The sequence below is a fragment of the Hyla sarda genome, chromosome 3 (assembly GCF_029499605.1).
Source record: "Hyla sarda isolate aHylSar1 chromosome 3, aHylSar1.hap1, whole genome shotgun sequence".
Lineage (NCBI taxonomy): Eukaryota > Metazoa > Chordata > Amphibia > Anura > Hylidae > Hyla > Hyla sarda.
In genome coordinates, this window is record NC_079191.1 from 399,304,059 (window position 1) to 399,322,370 (window position 18,312).

Consider the following 18,312-nt stretch of genomic DNA (forward strand, 5'->3'; position numbering starts at 1 on the left):
ATGTAAAGACGAAAGTATTTCATACTATTAGTTCATTCATTCAGATCTAGGATGTGTTATCTTAGTGTTCCCTTTTTTGAGCAGTGTATAATGCCCCCAACAAAGATCAGGTGTATTGATAGATGTGGGACATTTTCTCTACAAGATTGTTCAGAAGCTTGCAGACTGACAAATACTGTAGACACATTTCCTACTTCTGTAACCTCAAACTGAGGCATAGTTACAGATATTAGTATTGGCTGCATTGCACCTGCTTTATGTGATTCTGCTTTTTGTTAATAGCACGAAAAAGGTCAGGGAGTAATTGAGGAAAATGAAGTTTATAGCAACACCTTGGCTGGCGTTTGGGTGACAACAGGAAGTACTCCAGTGCTACGGAGGAACCGAATACACAGCGGAAAGCAGGTACAAAATAAACTGATCCTTGACTTGTGATTTGTGACTAAATTCACATGTGGTTGAAATGTTGTAAATTTTGCCCTTTGAGTTAACCCCTTTAGGACCAGGCCATTTTACACCTTAGGACCAGAGCGGTTTTTGAACATCTGACCACTGTCACTTTAAACATTAACTCTGGAATGCTTTTAGTTATCATTCTGATTCCGAGATTGTTTTTTCGTGACATATTCTACTTTAACATGGTGGTAAATTGATGTGGTAACTTGTATCCTTTCTTGGTGAAAAATCCCCAAATTTGATGAAAAAATTGAAAATTTTGCATTTCTCTAACTTTGAAGCTCTCTGCTTGTAAGGAAAATGGATATTCCAAAAAAAAAAATATATATTTTTGATTCACATATACAATATGTCTTCTTTATGTTTGCATCATAAAATTGACAAGTTTTTACTTTTGGAAGACACCAGAGGGCTTCAAAGTTCAGCAGCAATTTTCCAATTTTTCACAAAATTTTCAAACTCACTATTTTTCAGGGACCAGTCCAGGTGTGAAGTGGATTTGAAGGGTCTTCATATTAGAAATACCCCACAAATGACCCCATTATAAAAACTGCACCCCCCCCCCCCAAAGTATTCAAAATGACATTCAGTCAGCGTTTTAACCCTTTAGGTGTTTCACAGGAATAGCAGCAAAGAGGAGAAAATTCACAATCTTCATTTTTTACACTTGCATGTTCTTGTAGACCCAATTTTTGAATTTTTACAAGGGGTAAAAGGAAAAAATGTATACTTGTATTTGTAGCCCAATTTCTCTCAAGTAAGCACATACCTCATATGTCTATGCAAAGTGTTCGGCGGGCTCAGAAGCGAAGGAGCGACAAGGGGATTTTGGAGAGTACGTTTTTCTGAAATGGTTTTTGGGGGGCATGTTGCATTTAGGAAGCCCCTATGGTGCCAGAACAGCAAAAATAACCCACATGGCATACCATTTTGGAAACTAGACCCCTTGAGAAAAGTAACAAGGAATTAAGTGAGCCTTAATACCCCACAGGTGTTTCACGACTTTTGCATATGTAAAAAAAAAAAAAAAAAAAAATCACTAAAATGTGTTTCCCCCCCAAATTTCACATTTTTGCAAGGGTTAATAGCAGAAAATACCCCCAAAATTTGTAACCCCATTTCTTCTGAGTATGGAAATACCCCATGTGTGGACGTCAAGTGCCCTGCGGGCGAACTACAATGCTCAGAAAAGGAGGAGCGCCATTGAGCTTTTGAAGAGTGAATTTGTTTGGAATGGTAGTCGGGGGCCATGTGCGTTTACAAAGCCCCCCGTGGTGCCAGAACAGTGGACCCCCCCCCCCCCCCCACATGTGACCCCATTTTGGAAACTAAACCCCTCACAGAATTTAGGGTGCAGTGAGTATTTACACCCCACTGGCATTTGACAGATCTTTGGAACAGTGGGCTGAGCAAATGAAAAATTTAATTTTTCATTTTCACGGACCACTGTTACGCCACCCCAACAACGTTGTTTCGCAACAAGCTTCCTCAGGGAATGATACTTAAAATCTTTCTCGAAGGATCCATTGGGGGACACAGACCATGGGTATATGCTGTTGTCTCTAGGAGGCTTGACACCATGGTAACAGAAGTTGTCTCCTCTCAGCAGGATATACCCACCTCCAGGCCACTGAGCTAATCAGTTTTAGTCCCAGAGCAATAGGAGAAGACCGACAGGAAAAGGAAAAAAAAAAAAAGGAAAAACCACGAACTGTCCGAGAACCAGAAGAAAAAAAATACTGAACACACCCTCAGACAGATAACCAATAGGAACACCAGAAAAAAGGGTGGGAGCTGTCCCCCAATGGATCCTTCAAGAAAGAGATTTTACGGTAAGTATAAAAAATCTCCTTTTATTTATCGGCTCCATTGGGGGACACAGACCATGGGACGTACCAAAGCCGTCCCTTGGGTGGGCAGAGAACCGGTCAGGCAGACTGCTGTACCACCGCCGCCTGCAGCACTTTACGGCCCAGACTAGCATCAGCCGATGCAAAGATATGAACCTTTTAGAACCTCGAGAAAGTGTGCAAAGACGACCAGGTGGCCGCTTTACAGATCTGCGAGGCTGAGGCCTTGTTTCGAAGAGCCCAGGATGCCCCAACAGAATGGGTGGAATGAGCCAAAACCCTGAAGGGTGGGATCTTCCCCCTGCAGTGGTAAGCTTCCGAAATAGCAGATCGGATCCATCGAGAAATGGTGGCCTTGGAAGCAGGCTGCCTTTACGACGACATTCCGTAAGGACGAAAAAGGAATCGCACTGACGAAAGGAAGAGGTGACAGAGAGAGAGGTCCGAACAGCTCGCACCACATCCAGTTTGTGGAGTGAACATTCCCTGGGGTGAGAAGGAGCGGGACGGAAGGACAATGTCCTCATTGAGATGAAAAGCTGAAACGACCATAGGTAGAAAGGACTGATCTGGACGGAAAACAACCTTGTCCTGGTGAATCACCAGAAAGGGAGAACGGCAGGAGAGAGCTGCCAGTTCAGATACTCTACTAACGGAAGTAATAGCTATAAGAAATGCCACCTTCCAGGAGAGGAGGCGAAGGGGAACCTCCCTGACGTGTTCAAAAGGTGTGCCTTGGAGGGCGCCCAGAACGATGTTCAAGTCCCAAGGGGGAGAAGAGGAACGATAAGGAGGGGCAGCATGTGCCATACCTTGAAAGAAGGTCCGGACATGAGAATTGGAAGCTAGAGGCCGCTGAAAAAGAATAGAAAGGGCCGAAACCTGACCCTTAAGGGAGCTGAGAGCCAGCCCCTGTTCTAACCCCGACTGCCAAAAGGAGAGAAGACGGGGATCAGAAAAGGTAACAGGAGAGAAGGTCTGAGTTTCGCACCAACGAAAGTAAGACCGCCAGGTATGGTGGTAAATTTTCACCGAGGAGGGCTTGCGAGCCCTGAGCATGGTGCGAATTACTTGAGAAGAGAAACTGCGGGCCCTTAAAACCACGGTTTCAACCTGCATGCCGTCAAATGCAGCGACAGTAAATTGGGGTGGCAAAGGGGACCCTGTGACAGTAGGTCTGGACGAAGTGGAAGACGGAACGGAACGTCGTCCAGGAGCCTGACCACGTTGCCATACCACGCCCTTTGGGGCCAGTCTGGAGCCATGAGAATGGCGAGGACGCCCTCTGCTTTGAGCTTCCTCAGGACCCTGGGAAGGAGAGGAAGGGGAGAGAACAGATAGGGCAGGGCAAAACCAGACCACTGAATCACCAGGGCATCCACCGCTAGGGCCAGGGGGTCCTGGGACTTCGACACAAACGGAGGAATCTTCCGGTTGTGTCGAGACGCAAAGAGGTCCACGTCTGGAGTGCCCCAGAGGTCGCAGATCTGTGCGAACACCTCTGGATGCAGGGAGCACTCGCCGGGGTCGGCTGTGGACTGGCTGAGAAAATCCGCTTCCCAGTTGAGCTCTCCGGGAATGTGAATCGACGAAATGGCCGGAACCTTGTGTTCCGCCCAGAGGAGAATCTTTGTCACTTCGGCCATGGCTGCTGTGAGCTGCGAGTGCCACCCTGCCGATTGATGTACGCCACGGCCATGGCGTTGTCTGACTGGACATGGATAAGGGTGGCCCTGAAGAAGTGACTCCCAATGAAGCAGACAAAGATGGATCGCCCTCAGTTCCAAGATGTTTATGGAAGGAAGAGTTTCTTGGGAAGAACCGTCTGGTCCCTGAAAACACACCCCCAGCCCGACAGGCTGGCATCTCGCCAGTGGAGGGGAAGGAACGATCACCCCTGAAGAAGCTGGGGGGAGCGGAGCCACCAGAGAAGAGACTGACGAGACGGTCGAGAGAGAACAATCTTGCGGCCGAGAGACAGAGGAGACCTGTCCCACCGGGCAAGAATCGCCAGTTGAAGAGGACGGTAATGAAACTGGGCAAAAGGTACGGCCTCCCTGGTTGCCACCATCCGACCCAGGACTTCAATGCAAGTACGGATGGAGACTGGGGCCGGTGTCCCGAGGGAGCGGACTCCTGACAAAAGAGCCAGTCGCTTGTCCTGCGGAAGGTGAATCCGAGCAGAGGCCGTGTCGAATTGAAACCCCAAGAAAACTAGAGACTGGGTGGTGGAGAGGACAGACTTGTCTCGGTTGACCATCCACCCGAAGCGAGAGAGTCTGGAGGGTGAGAGTCACACTCTCCAGACACTGGGCTCTGGTGGGAGCCTTGATGAGATCGTCAAAGTAAGGAATCACTGAGATCCCTCTTGACCGTAATAGGGCTATTATGGGCGCTAGGATCTTGGTAAAGACCTGTGGAGCAGTGGCCAGACCGAAGGGGAGAGCTACATATTGAAAATGACCTTCCAGAACCGCAAAGCGGAGGCACAGCTGATGCCCGGGAAAAATTGGAACGTGGAGGTAGGCATCCTTGATGTCCACCAAGGAAAGTAACTCCCCTTGATCCATGGACGCCACCAACGAACGGAGAGATTTCATTCGGAAATGGCGGATGAGAAGATGTTGGTTGAGACGCTTGAGATCAAAGATTGGCCGTACAGAACCGCCTTTGTTGGGAACCCCAACAAGATTTGAATAGAAACCCCGAAATCGTTCCCTGGAAGGAACCGGAACAATGACTCCCTGGAAAAGAAGGGACTGAAGAGCCCCCCGAAATTCCTTCGTTGGTGAAGGAGTCCGGGGGGCCCGGGACTGAAAAAAGCGATCCCTCGGAAGGGAGACAAATTCTATCCAGTATCCATTGGATACCACATCCCTGACCCAGGAGTCCTGAATGTGCGTGGTCCAGACATCTCGAAAGAGCAAGAGGCGACCTCCCACCCGAGAAAAAACTGCAGGTGGGGGGCGTCCCTTCATGCAGAAGTGGGTTTGCGGTTGCCCGATTTGGCCGCAAAATCGACGGAACGGTTGTCCGACTTCCAAGAGGGGCACGCCCGGAAGGAGGGAACCTTCTTGTCCCGCAAAGGCGCCTGCCCAGACCCTTTAGAGAGACCAAAGGTCCGGAAGGAAGAGGACTTCCTGTGGGAAGAAGCGTTAGCCTTGTTTTGAGGTAATAAAGAACTCTTGCCACCCGTCTCCTTCGAGATAATCTCATCAAGGAGCTTGCCAAAAAGTCGGGAAACGGCAAATGGGATCTCGGTGAGAGACTTTTTGGAGTCTGTATCCACGTTCCATGCTTTAAGCCATATGGAACGACGGAGGGCCACCAGGTTACCCGTGTCAAAGGCAGCACAGAAGAATACTCTGAGTTGGGAATACCAAACCGAAAGAGCCTTCGACACCCAGGCGGAGGCGAAGGCAGGAAGCAGGGAAGAACCCGCTGCTTCGAAGGCATACTTCGCTAAGGTTTCAACCTTCTTGTCTGCCGGATCCTTGAAGGTGGCTGCATCCGCCAGCGGCAGCGTAGTAGCCTTAGAGAGGCGAGAAACCGGTGGATCACCGATGGGGGGTCCACTTAGAGACGAGGTCCTTGGCGAAAGGATATCGCGCTTGAACTTTCTTCATTCCCTGAAACTTCTTGTCAGGATGCCTCCAGGCAGATTCCAGAATGGCGTCAAATTCAGCGTGAGAGCTGAACACCTTGGGTGCTTGTCGGACACGATGAAAGGATACTTCATGAGCTACGTCCGAAGTTCCTGGGTCCTCTAGGTGAAAGGTGTCTCTTATGGCCGTAACCAATGAGTTCACCATCTCCACTGTGTCCGAGCGGTCCTCTGAGTCAGATGCAGATTCGGAAACCTCGTCCGCAAGTTCTCCAGGTAAGTGCGAACGAGTGGAGCCACTGGAGAGCCAGAACGACGACCACGGGAACATCCTCTGGAGGAATGACGCGTGTGGCCCGAAGGAGTGGCAGAGCGAGGCCTGCGAGGGGAGCGCCCGTGTCTACCAGAAGACCCAAGGGATGAGTCAGAGAAGACACCCCCTAGTACGCTTGTGTGAAGCATAGGGAGAAGGGGAGCGAGTCCTTCTAGAGGGCCGGTGCAGGGTGGACCTCTCCAAGGCAGTCACCACAGAACGGGAGACCTGAGCCAAGTCGGATATAGACTGTGAAAGGGAGGAAACCCAGGCTGGAGGGGCGGCCGAACCCACCAGGTCTGAAAGAGCATCTGGGTTAGAAATAGCAGGGAGGTCTGGGGGAGCAGTGGAGTAGACAGAACAAGTGGGTTCAGCAGAACCTGGCATTTTTGAATTGCAGCTTTTACAAGTGTAATGAGTAATAATTACTCCAGTTATCTGTTTTGAGGGAGGAATAGTTCTGGGCACGGACATAGTAAAAAAAAAACATCTCACCCAAGTCTGTGTCCCTTGGGCAGCTGCTGTGAGGAGAACTCCGCACCACGGGCTGTCAGGAGAGAGAAAGAGCCGGCCAATGGCAGGAGATGGCAGAGTTAGGTGCAAGGGCACTGTGATTGGCCCTTGCTTACTCCTAAGTGCACGCACAGCGCTGATTTGTGGCCAGTTCGTGCACCTGTAAAAACTCCAGCGGCCCGATTGGCGGAGCTAATGTTTGCCGGGCTGCCGAAGAAAGTCAGATTTAATAAATAATGGCGCCCGCTCCCGGCCGCCGGCAGCCGCAACTGCCGAAAGTGAAAGTAAGATGGGCGCACGCGCCTGTAGAGAAACAGAGAGCCGCCGCGTTATAAAATGTGCCCCACACTGAACTGTTCAGTTCTACATTCCAGTATAATGGAAGTGCCCCATTTGCTCCATGAATACTGTTCCCCCATATAATAAAGCAGTCCCCCCTGCAAGGAAGAAGAGGATAAAATCCTCATGGCCAGCCCCAGCCTCAGTAAAGAAAAGTGGTCCAAAAACAGTGGTCTCCAAATGTTGCTATTCCGCACCTAAGGGTAAAAGGGGGAATACTCACCTATATCTTACCTAAAGTAGTCTTCTAATGAAGTCTTCAGACAGCTTTGTCACCTGCATCATGCCGGGCTTTTTGTAATAGCGAGGCGAGCAGGGAGGTAGGGGGACCCGGACCCATGAGGTACAACCCCAGGCGCTGACTGTTGGCGAGAGGGGGTTAACAGTATATCCAAGATGTCTGCCCCCTCATTTGCAATGGGGAAACGGTGAACCTCAGTTCCTGAGTCTCCACCTGAAAACAGAAAAGAAACACGTCTCCTAAACCTAGGAAAATAAAAAATATGAGACCTGGTCTGGGGAGAACCCCAGACCAGTGTCTACCTCCTTAGACACTAAGCTAAAACTGATTACCTCAGGTGCCTGGAGGCGGGTATATCCTGCTGGGAGGAGCAGACTTTTCTTGTTGCCATAGTGTCAAGCCTCCTAGAGACAGCAGCATATACCCATGTTTTGTGCCCCCCAATGGAGCCGATAGAGAAATTGGCATTTTCATTTAAATTTCCTTACACAAAAACTTATTTTTGGGGTTTACCATACATTTTAGGGTAACATGAGGGATGTCATTATAAAGTACAATTGGTCACGCAAACAACAAGCCCTCAAATGGGTCTGTGAATGGAAATGTAGGAGTTATGGATTCTAGAAGGCAAAGAGGGAAAAAATAAAAACTGCTATGTCCTTAACCCCTTAAGGACTCAGCCCATTTTGGCCTTAAATGGGCACTGTCATGAAATCTAAAAATTGATATGTTGTAGTACTTAAGTACTACAACATATCTCTAATATACTTTAATTAAAAAGAGTGATTTTAAACAAGTTTAAAATCACTTTTAAATTCGGCCACTAGGGGTCGCCCTCCTAGTGGCCGAATGCATTCTGCAGTGACGTCACTACTGGATTTCGACTCATTTCAGCCTGGCAAATGAGTCGAAATCCAGTCACTGCGGTGCTCGCTCGCGCCTGTCAATCAGACAGGCGAGAGCGAGCACGCTGATAGCTGGGGCTGCGCGCATTGGCCACCAAATGCGCAACCAAAAAACACAATTTTTGTGGGGAAATTAAAACGAAAAACACAATTTAGCAAATTTTGGAAGGTTTCGTTTTCACGCCGTACAATTTATGGTAAAAATGACGTGTTCTTTATTCTGAGGGTCAATACGATTAAAATGATACCCATTATTACATACTTTTATATTATTGTTGCGCTTAAAAAAAAATCACAAACTTTTTAACCAAATTAGTACGTTTATAATCCCTTTATTTTGATGACCTAACTTTTATTTTTCCATATAAGCGGCGGTATGGGGGCTCATTTTTTGCGCCATGATCTGTAAATTTTTTTGATACCACATATGCATATAAAAAACTTTTAATACATTTTTTTATAATTTTTTTTTATAAAATGTATTAAAAAAGTAGGAATTTAGGACTTTTTTTTCCCGTTCACGCCGTTCACCGTACGGGATCATTAACATTTTATTTTAATAGTTCGGACATTTACGCACGCGGCGATACCAAATATGTCTATAAAAAATGTTTTTTACGCTTTTTGGGGGTAAAATAGGAAAAAACGGACGTTTTACTTTTTTATTGGGGGAGGGGATTTTTCACTTTTTTTTTACATTTACATTTTTTTACATTTTTTTTTACACTTGAATAGTCCCCATAGGAGACTATTCATAGCAATACCATGATTGCTAATACTGATCTGTTCTATGTATAGGACATAGAACAGATCAGTATTATCGGTCATTTTCTGCTCTGGTCTGCTCGATCACAGACCAGAGCAGGAGACGCCGGGAGCCGGACGGAGGAAGGAGAGGGGATCTCCGTGCGGCGTTATGAATGATCGGATCCCCGCAGCGGGCGATCCGATCATTCATTCAAATCGCGCACTGCCGCAGATGCCGGGGATCTGTATTGATCCCGGCACCTGAGGGGTTAATGGCGGACGCCCGCGAGATCGTGGGCGTCGGCCATTGCCGGCGGGTCCCTGGCTGCGATCAGCAGCCGGGATCAGCCGCGCATGACACGGGCATCGCTCCGATGCCCGCGGTTATGCACAGGACGTAAATGTACGTCCTGGTGCGTTAAGTACCACCTCACCAGGACGTACATTTACGTCCTGCGTCCTTAAGGGGTTAAAGGGGTACTCTTAAGGGGGTGGGCTGTGACGTCACGAGGGAGCGGAGCAGTGACGTCACGATGCTCCGGCCCCTCTATTGCCCATCATTGCGCACGGAGCGAATTTGCAGAGATCCCGGGGTCCCCATCGGCGGGCCCCCACGATGTCGAAGATGTCTAGGGGCAGAGTAACCCTTTAGGGCCAAAATGGGCTATGTCCTTAAAGGAGAACTGGAGTGGAATATAACTTATCCCCTATCTGAAGGATAGGGGATAAGTTATAGATCGCGGGGATCTTCTGTTTGGGGCCACGACAGTCTACAGGAAACGCCGTATCGTCCCCAGCAGGAAGCCGTGGCAGACACGCCCCCTCCATGTATCTCTATGGGATACATGGAGGGGGCATGTCTGCTGCTGCGTCATGCGGGAACAGAACGCCCCCTTCCAGCATACTGCCGTGGCCCCGTACAGGAGATTGCGGATGGCCCCAGCAGTCGGACCCCCCCGCGATCTAGGTCTTAACAGTCTGGAGTGTTTTTTCAGCTATATGTTGGACACTAGGGAATAATACAATGTTTTGGTATGTGGTGTAAACATGGGTGAGCTAATTTTGTGTTTTCCATTCACTGCTAAATCTGCTGTGAGTTACAGTAGCCGAGGACAGGTAGATGAGATATTACAAATATTGCGTAAATGACGACTTTTTTTATTTCTCTCACAAATATTACCCTGCTGTGAATTTTCAGATGCACAACATGGTTTTTCTGCTTCAGCTTTGTCAGGGATTTTCATAGCATTGGGTAAAATCCATATATAAGGCCTGACTGCAGACTTGTGCTGAGATCTGAAATGAACATTTTCTGCTGTGCATGGACCGAACCTGTGTTATCTGCTGATCCTAAATGTGAAGATGCCTTCTTCCAAATCTTATTGAATGACACTGAATCCTCCACATATGATCACACATGGAAACATAGAACCCAATGAATATTTCCATAGAAGAATAACCCAATAACTAAGTACACCAGACAGGAAATGTGGATAAACAAGGCCGCAATGTTTCTTAAACAAAATAAGAAATATGTAATTCTTTATTAAAATACATTTTATATATAAATGTAAGAAGTAATTAAATATATAATTAAAAACATGTTCACTCAAGAATCGAGCGACTAACCCCAAGAGGCCATTAAATGGCCCCCCAAAACATTGCGAGACCTCTATCCACAATATTACTAAGACCAACATTTTATATATATATAAACAAAACAGATTAATGAATAAAAATTGTGGTTCACGCATACACTGAACCCCTATGGGTTCATGTTTCAATGGTCCCCCAATTTTTATTCATTGGGGTCCTACAGGGGATTATTTTTCTTTTGAATTTAAAGAAATGGTGATCTTTATTAGGATTTCTGTTCTATTCCTAATTTGTTGAATAATTTAGACACATGATGCCCTCCAGATCTCGTTGACTATAAGGTTGTTGGGTGTCCAGCATTTTATTAGATAAAATAGCACCACGTGCTGCTATACGTTTGTTTAGGATTTTTGCAGAAGCTGTGACTGAGGCTTCTGATGGAAACTGATGCAGATCTGAACAGTGCCTAACATTATGTTGTGTTCATTGTCAACTAGGCCTTGCAGCTTATAAGTTTTATGCCAATTTAGCCTATGTGATTGCAGACCATGGCTGGAATCTTCAACAAATCCACCACACATTAGAGCAGTGTTTTCCAACCAGGGTGCCTCAAGGTGTTGCAAAACTACAACTCCCAGCATGCCCAGACAGCCAAAGACTGTCTGGGCATGCTGGGAGTTGTAGTTTTGCAGCAACTGGAGACACCCTGGTTGGGAAACACTACATTAGAGTGTACTTTAGATTTTCAATTTCTTTGGTTTTTCCCACAGCATGTGGATTCTTAAAGGGGTATTCCAGGAAAAAACTTTATATTTTTTATATCAACTGGCTTTAGAAAGTTAGATTTCAAAATTACTTCTATTAAATTATCTTAATCCTTTCAATAATTATCAGCTGCTGAAGTTGAGTTGTTCTTTTCTGTCTGGCAACAGTGCTCTCTGCTGACATCTCTGCTTGTCTCGGGAACTGCAGTAGAAGAGGTTTGCTATGGGGATTTGCTTATACTCTGGACAGTTCCCGAGACAGATGTCATCAGAGACCACTTAGACAGAAAAGAACAACTCAACTTCAGCAGCTCATAAGTACTGAAAGGATTACAATTTTTTTAATAGTAGTAATTTACAAATCTGTTTAACTTTCTGGAGCCAGTTGATATATAAATTTTTTTTTCCTGGTTAACCCCTTTAAACCTCGTGTTTGTTTGCAGGATCTGATAAGTTTTATACTTTTCTCACTGCCCAGTGTTAACTGAGCCAAATGGCTTTTCCCCTTCTTGAAGTGGGTGTGCGGTGTTACTATTGCATATACTGCAAATGCCGCTTGTGTGTGAAACCATGCCTGCATACAGAAGCCACTGACAGCATGCTGTTACAGCAACCCCCGCAACATTGTGTGGCCAGTGGCCTCTGCATGCAGCAGTCGCAAGATGGTACATGTCCCATTCAACACAGCGCACTCTATTCAAGCAGGAGATTGCTATCGGACATATCTGCACAGAAGCATCGGGGAGTAAGGCAAGTATATAAATTCTTACATCCTGGGACATCCCCTGTCACTCAAATAAAGTTGAATATATTCTAAAATAACCTTGCTGCAAACTGATCAGATTTCATGCAGAAGTTGGATTATCTGGTGTATAAAAATGAGTCTACATATTAAGTGTAGATTTTTTATTTTTTTTTGTAGCTTTGACAATGAAAAAAACCAGCTCCATCTTGTCTGTACTTGTGTATAAATTACGCTCAGCCTGTTTAAAAAGACTGTTTTAACAATATTACAAACATAAAAGTAGAAAATATACATATGTTTATACGCTTACTTTGGTAGGTTGGGGTTTACTTCTATGACAATGGCCATGGAGTACTAGAAGACAATGACATCTATAACCACATGTATTCTGGTGTTCAGATACGGTAAGATTAAGAATTAATTCTCTTTAAGAATGTATGTGTGTGTGTGTGTGTGTATATATATATATATGTATGTATGTGTAATATATATTATAAAAATAATGTTCAATATCCTTCATTGTCTAGAACTGGAAGTAACCCTAAAATTAGACGCAACAAGATCTGGGGAGGTCAGAATGGTGGAATACTTGTCTACAATTCAGGTAATTAACTTAGATGTTACTATGTAGATTGCATGTGTCTTTTTTATTTTTATTTATTAACCGTAATTCATTTCGCACAGGGCTTGGCTTCATCGAGGACAATGAGATTTTTGACAATGCTATGGCTGGAGTCTGGATCAAAACGGACAGCAACCCAACGTTACGACGAAACAAAATCCATGATGGGCGAGATGGTGGAATCTGTATATTTAATGGTGGCAGAGGTAATATGTAGTGTACGTAATGCTACCCATGTCAGCTCAGGTGAAATATTATACATATGGGAAGCATATCTAGGGGCAAACTGTGTTTTATTCAGCGGTTAACATTTGCAGATATGCCACCTAGTGGTGGAAATATTTTATGCATAGAAGATAGATGATTACTGTGTAAAATAGCAGATTATCCTGACTTTGCATTTATCTGTGTGGCAGGGTTACTAGAAGAAAATGACATCTTCAGGAATGCTCAAGCTGGAGTGCTCATCAGTACAAACAGCCACCCTGTCCTGAGGAAAAACAGGATATTTGATGGATTTGCTGCAGGTTAGTTATGTGGAAAAATCATTGACTTAAATTTAAGTAAAAAAAAAAAAAATAGGGCAGTGTAACTTCTAGGTTCTTGTCAACAACACTGTTTGATCAATTAAAATGGATGGGGCGACCTATTTGGCTTGGTCAGTACCTGAAAACAGATCGGGCATAGTTGTTATGGTTTTTTTGAATAGAACCCTCCATGTTGGTGTGAACAGAATCTTGAACCATGACCTTTTGTATAAAAGTCATTTTATTGGATTGGTTTATATTAGGGATCGACCGATATCGATTTCTTTTTAGGGCCGATACAGACACTGAAAATCTGTCACCTTTCAGGCCGATAGTCGACAACTTATACCGATATAAGTTATCGGCTATTTCAAACCCCCCCCCGGCGGGGCAGAAGCCATTGCAGATCAATGATTTCAATCAATGAACTGCAGCGGCTTTTGCCGGGCCAGAGACCGCCGCCACCCACTTCTCTACCTCTGCCTGTCCTGGGGTCCTGAGTCTAACCACCACAGTTGCCCCATCGCCTCCAAATCTTCTGCCCACATACCACCGTTTCCCCCCCATCCCCGGTGTTATAATTACCTGTTCCTGGGGTCCGCGATACTTCTGGCTCGGTCGGCGTCCTGCGCTGTCACTGTGTGCACGGACGGTGACATCGCGTTGGGGACGTCACTCGTCATTGCGCTGCGCACAGCAACAGCGCAGGAGCCAGAAGGATCGCGGAACCTGGGAACAGGTAATTATAACACTGGCGATCGGGGGGCAGCGGCGGTATGTGGGCAGAGGATATGGGGGGGAGGGGGAGGCGATGGGGGCAGCAGCATGTGGCCAGAGGATGGGGGGAGGCAATGGGGCAGTGGCGGCGGTATGCAGGAAGAGGATGGATTGGGGGGGGGGGTTGGAGGGTGTTGGCAATGGGGCAGCAACGGTGGTATGTGGGCAGAGGAAGGGGGGAGGCAATGGGGCAGTGGCGGCGGTATGCAGGAAGAGGGGGGGTTGGAGGGTGTTGGCAATGGGGCAGCAACAGTGGTATGTGGGCAGAGGATGGGGGGAGGCAATGGGGCAGTGGCGGTGACGATCGTCTCTGGCCGGGGGTCGGAACATTATCAGCAAAGTAATTGCCGATACCGATAATGTCCAAAATCTTGATTATCGGCCAATAATATCGGCCAAACCAATAATCGGCCGATCCCTAGTTTATATTTGCTGTACACAAGCGAGGAGCATAGCCAGCAAAAGGTTTTTTTTCCTCATGGATTGCACTGGGGGCACCACACCATGGGTATAGGCCCTTGCCACTAGGCAGAGAGCGGTGTTGGCTCCTCTGCACATTAAACAGCGTTCTATATTCAATTGACTAACAAGACAAGCACAGGAATTTTATTTTTCCTCCTGGGCGAAGCTTAAGATGCTCCAACTCATACAGGAATCCTGATATTAGGAGGTTGATGTAAATACATATCCCAGTTAGCCAGAGTGAACCTTGTGCTTTCCATACATTGCAGTAGCTTATTGGTAACTTCTGGGATACACACTGATTTATTCCAAATCCAGTATTAATCCATTTAAGTCGTCTTATTTGTTTGAAGGTATTGAGATTACAAACCACGCGACTGCGACCCTAGAAGGCAATCAGATATTCAACAACAGATTTGGAGGGCTATTTCTGGCATCTGGTGTTAATGTTACTATGAAAGGTATGTGCAGCTCCTGGGATATAGCTCAGAATGAATGTTACTGAACAGGAGTAGCCTTCTTTACAGATAACCCATTAAAGATTTGGCATATTTTGGCGTTTAGGTAACAAACAGGACTCCCCGCCATTGTGTTGGGAGATATTATTATTATTCATTTTTTTTGTGCAGTATAAATAGCATTTTACTTATGATATGCAGTGTTGAGGAAGCAGCAATATTTTTTCCCCTTGTTTTCATACTATGGGACATGACTTTGGTCAACACCTGGAGTGATTACTTATAGCCACTCTGCAATTGTCCATGGGCGGGACAGGAACCTCCTACTAAATGCTTAGATGCCATGGTTCTCTTACTGCACCATATGAGGGGTTAAATGGCTGGGATTGGAGTTAGCCAACAACAGGCTGAGATAACTACAGACCACCCACTGCTGATGACCATTATGTGCCAGTATGTTGTAGTATAGTGGTTTTCAACCTGCGGACCTCCAGATGTTGCAAAACTACAACTCCCAGCATGCCCGGACAGCCAACGGCTGTCCGGGCATGCTGGGAGTTGTAGTTTTGCAACATCTGGAGGTCCGCAGGTTGAAGACCACTGTTATAGTACTTTATCGGATGCAAATGGATTAACAAGAGTTTTTATTAAATTTGGCATTTGTCATGTTTTTATTGGGGATTTTTTTCCCCAAGACAAATGCACATGCTATCTTTTGGGTATTAGGCATTTAGGAGGAAATTTTAAACCTGTGCAGAGAAAAAAATGGAGCAGTTGCCCATAGCAACCGATCAGATCGCTTCTTAAAATTTTAATAAGGCCTCTAGAAAATAAGTGATCTGATTGGTTGTTATGGGCAGCTACTCCACTTTCTCTGCAAAGGTTTTAATAAATCTCCCCCTTAGTCTCTACATTTCACCCAACCCTGTCAGCTACCAGAGGCAGCCATGTTGTGGGTCTTGAACAGCTTAATAATTCCAAATATTTTTGAATCACAGATTTTTCCAATAAAAAAAAATTCCAGCAAATATCTATTTAGGGTCTATGCACACTATATCTGGGCAGAGATTCCAAGGGCGCTGATGCGGAGTCAGTCTGTTCCCCATAGACGGCAATGTATTCCCTTCTGTAGTCTGTAAAAAGATTAAACAGGTTTATTCTTATGGCGGAGGAATTTCTGTAGTGTGCACTATGCAGTGGAGTTTTAGACAAAAGAACTGAATTGGATCTGGTCCTAGAAAATCAGGGTGTCTCTGCTTTTTTGACAAGTTAAAATCTAATTTTTGGCATAAAATATTGGCCATTCATACAATCACATTCCAGTTATTTTGGGCCGCTTACTGCAAGCAGCTATAGTAGGCGAGTGTTACCATTAAGTATTCCCGTCCTATCTTTATATTTCTTGCAGATAATAAAATAATGAACAATCAAGATGCCATAGAAAAAGCAGTCAATAGAGGCCAGTGTCTATATAAGATATCAAGTTACACCAGCTACCCCATGCATGACTTTTACAGGTAACTTTCAATGTTTGGGGGTTCAATGGTCTTCAGAATCCTGTTTCCTGTAAAGCTGGGCTATTTTCTACAAGTCTGTTCTACATAGTCTATTTTCCTGTTATAGAACCATACTCTACTATTGTTTTCAATACAGAGTGGATGTTTAAATACTATACTGCAAAATAACTCACATTTTCTCGTTGAATTGGCTCTTTATTAAAGGGGTATTCCGGGCTTAACTAACTTAGAGGCACTGTCCTTGTTAAACTTTTCATATATTGCAGGACTCATTATAATATGACATTTCACAATATACACCTGTTAAAAAAAATTTTACATTTTCACCTGAAATTCAAGCTCAAAATAGCCACCACTAGGGGTCGTCTGTCTTTTAGCCAGACAGACTTGTCTAGATTTTACAGCATACTGGATACCGGTCGTAAAGCATACCGGTATCCAGTATAGGAGATTTCTATTGTGTATGCAAAACTACAGATAAAGGATGTGTGGACATGTTGGGAGCTGTAGTTTTAAAACAGCTGGAGGCAACACTGCTCTAACACAGTTATTTACAAACATTGCAGCTTCAGTTGTTACTAAACTACAACTCCCAGCATGCTGAAATAGTCAAAGCTTTCTCGGACTCCTGAATGACAAAGAAGTTGATCAGACATTCAGGAGTCTGTGAAAGATGAATGACACACATAGTGACAGCTATGCTGATTAGCATCCAGCTTTACTAGGAGAAGATAAAACAGATAGAACATGTATTCATAAAAATGCTGTACTTTTATCTAAAAAATCCTTGCACTAATTTTATAAAGATCTCTTCTTATATTTATACATTTTATCCTGTTATGAATTCACCATAATGTCTTCTGATTACTGCAGGCAAGCTCCAACCTCTGACACATGACACAGCATAAAACCAGAGAGGAAAGGGTTAGAGAGTAGAGAGTACTGATTGGCTGACTGCCCAGGCTTGCTCCTGTGAGGGAGACAGACTGACACGCCCCCTCCAGCCTGCACAATGAAAAAGTAACTCACCAGCAGATAAATGCTTATATCTCTGGATATATAGGTCCGAGACACATAAAAATGATATGCACATGATCAGGATTGAGTCCTGAGTAACATATCACTTTTCTTCTTTTTTTTGGACTATGACAGGTACGCTTTAACTATCCTGCCCATTGTGAAGAATTATGCTAGTTGTACACTTACTTGCTATACCGCTCTGCCGTGGATCGTCTTCTTTTTCTTCTTTATATGGTTCTCCAGGTCTAACGTTCCCGTTTAGACGATGGCGTTCGTCTCACAAACCTTTGCGGCTTGAGGCGGCAGCTGGTATCAGAGGGCTTGGCTATTACTTGTATTTCCTCACAAGCCGGTCCCCTGATGACGTTTGCGGTCCATCTGTACGTCCAGACGTGCCAGCGTCCCGTGATCCCGGCAATCTGCAGAATGAGGGAACGCCGGCACGTCAGGATGTACAGATGAACCGCAAACGTCATCAGGGGACCGGCTTGTGAGGAAATACAAGAAATATCCAAGCCCCTTATACCAGCTGCCGCCTCGAGCCGCAAAGAATTGTGAGACGAACGTCATCGGAACCTAAACAGAAACGCTAGACCTGACGGCAGAGCGGTATAGCAAGTAAATGTACAACTAGCATAATCCTTCATAATGGGCAGGATAGTTAAGTTAATTAAGCCCGGAATACCCCTTTATGGTTTATTCACACGTACATAATTCTGCGCAGATTTGATGTGCAGGATTTTTTGCTGCAGATGTCAATGTAAACTAAATGACTGAACACAGCTTGAAATCCTACACATCAAATCTGCACAGGATACTGTACATGTGAATAGACATAGGGGGAGATTTATCAAAA

The 18,312-nt window shown here is 45.3% G+C and overlaps 1 protein-coding gene across 4 annotated transcripts in view; it reads left to right on the forward strand.

The window, feature by feature from the left end:
• The window catches only part of FBXO11 (F-box protein 11), a 127,537-nt gene that overhangs the window by 105,386 nt on the left and 3,839 nt on the right, over window positions 1-18,312 (forward strand). For all 4 annotated transcript variants that reach the window (XM_056568073.1, XM_056568074.1, XM_056568076.1 and 1 more), the window contains exons 15-21: window positions 283-405; window positions 12,392-12,477; window positions 12,601-12,677; window positions 12,758-12,901; window positions 13,112-13,222; window positions 14,815-14,922; window positions 16,328-16,436. In XM_056568073.1, the coding sequence (XP_056424048.1) occupies window positions 283-405; window positions 12,392-12,477; window positions 12,601-12,677; window positions 12,758-12,901; window positions 13,112-13,222; window positions 14,815-14,922; window positions 16,328-16,436 (758 nt within the window). The remainder of the gene's footprint in view (window positions 1-282; window positions 406-12,391; window positions 12,478-12,600; window positions 12,678-12,757; window positions 12,902-13,111; window positions 13,223-14,814; window positions 14,923-16,327; window positions 16,437-18,312) is intronic.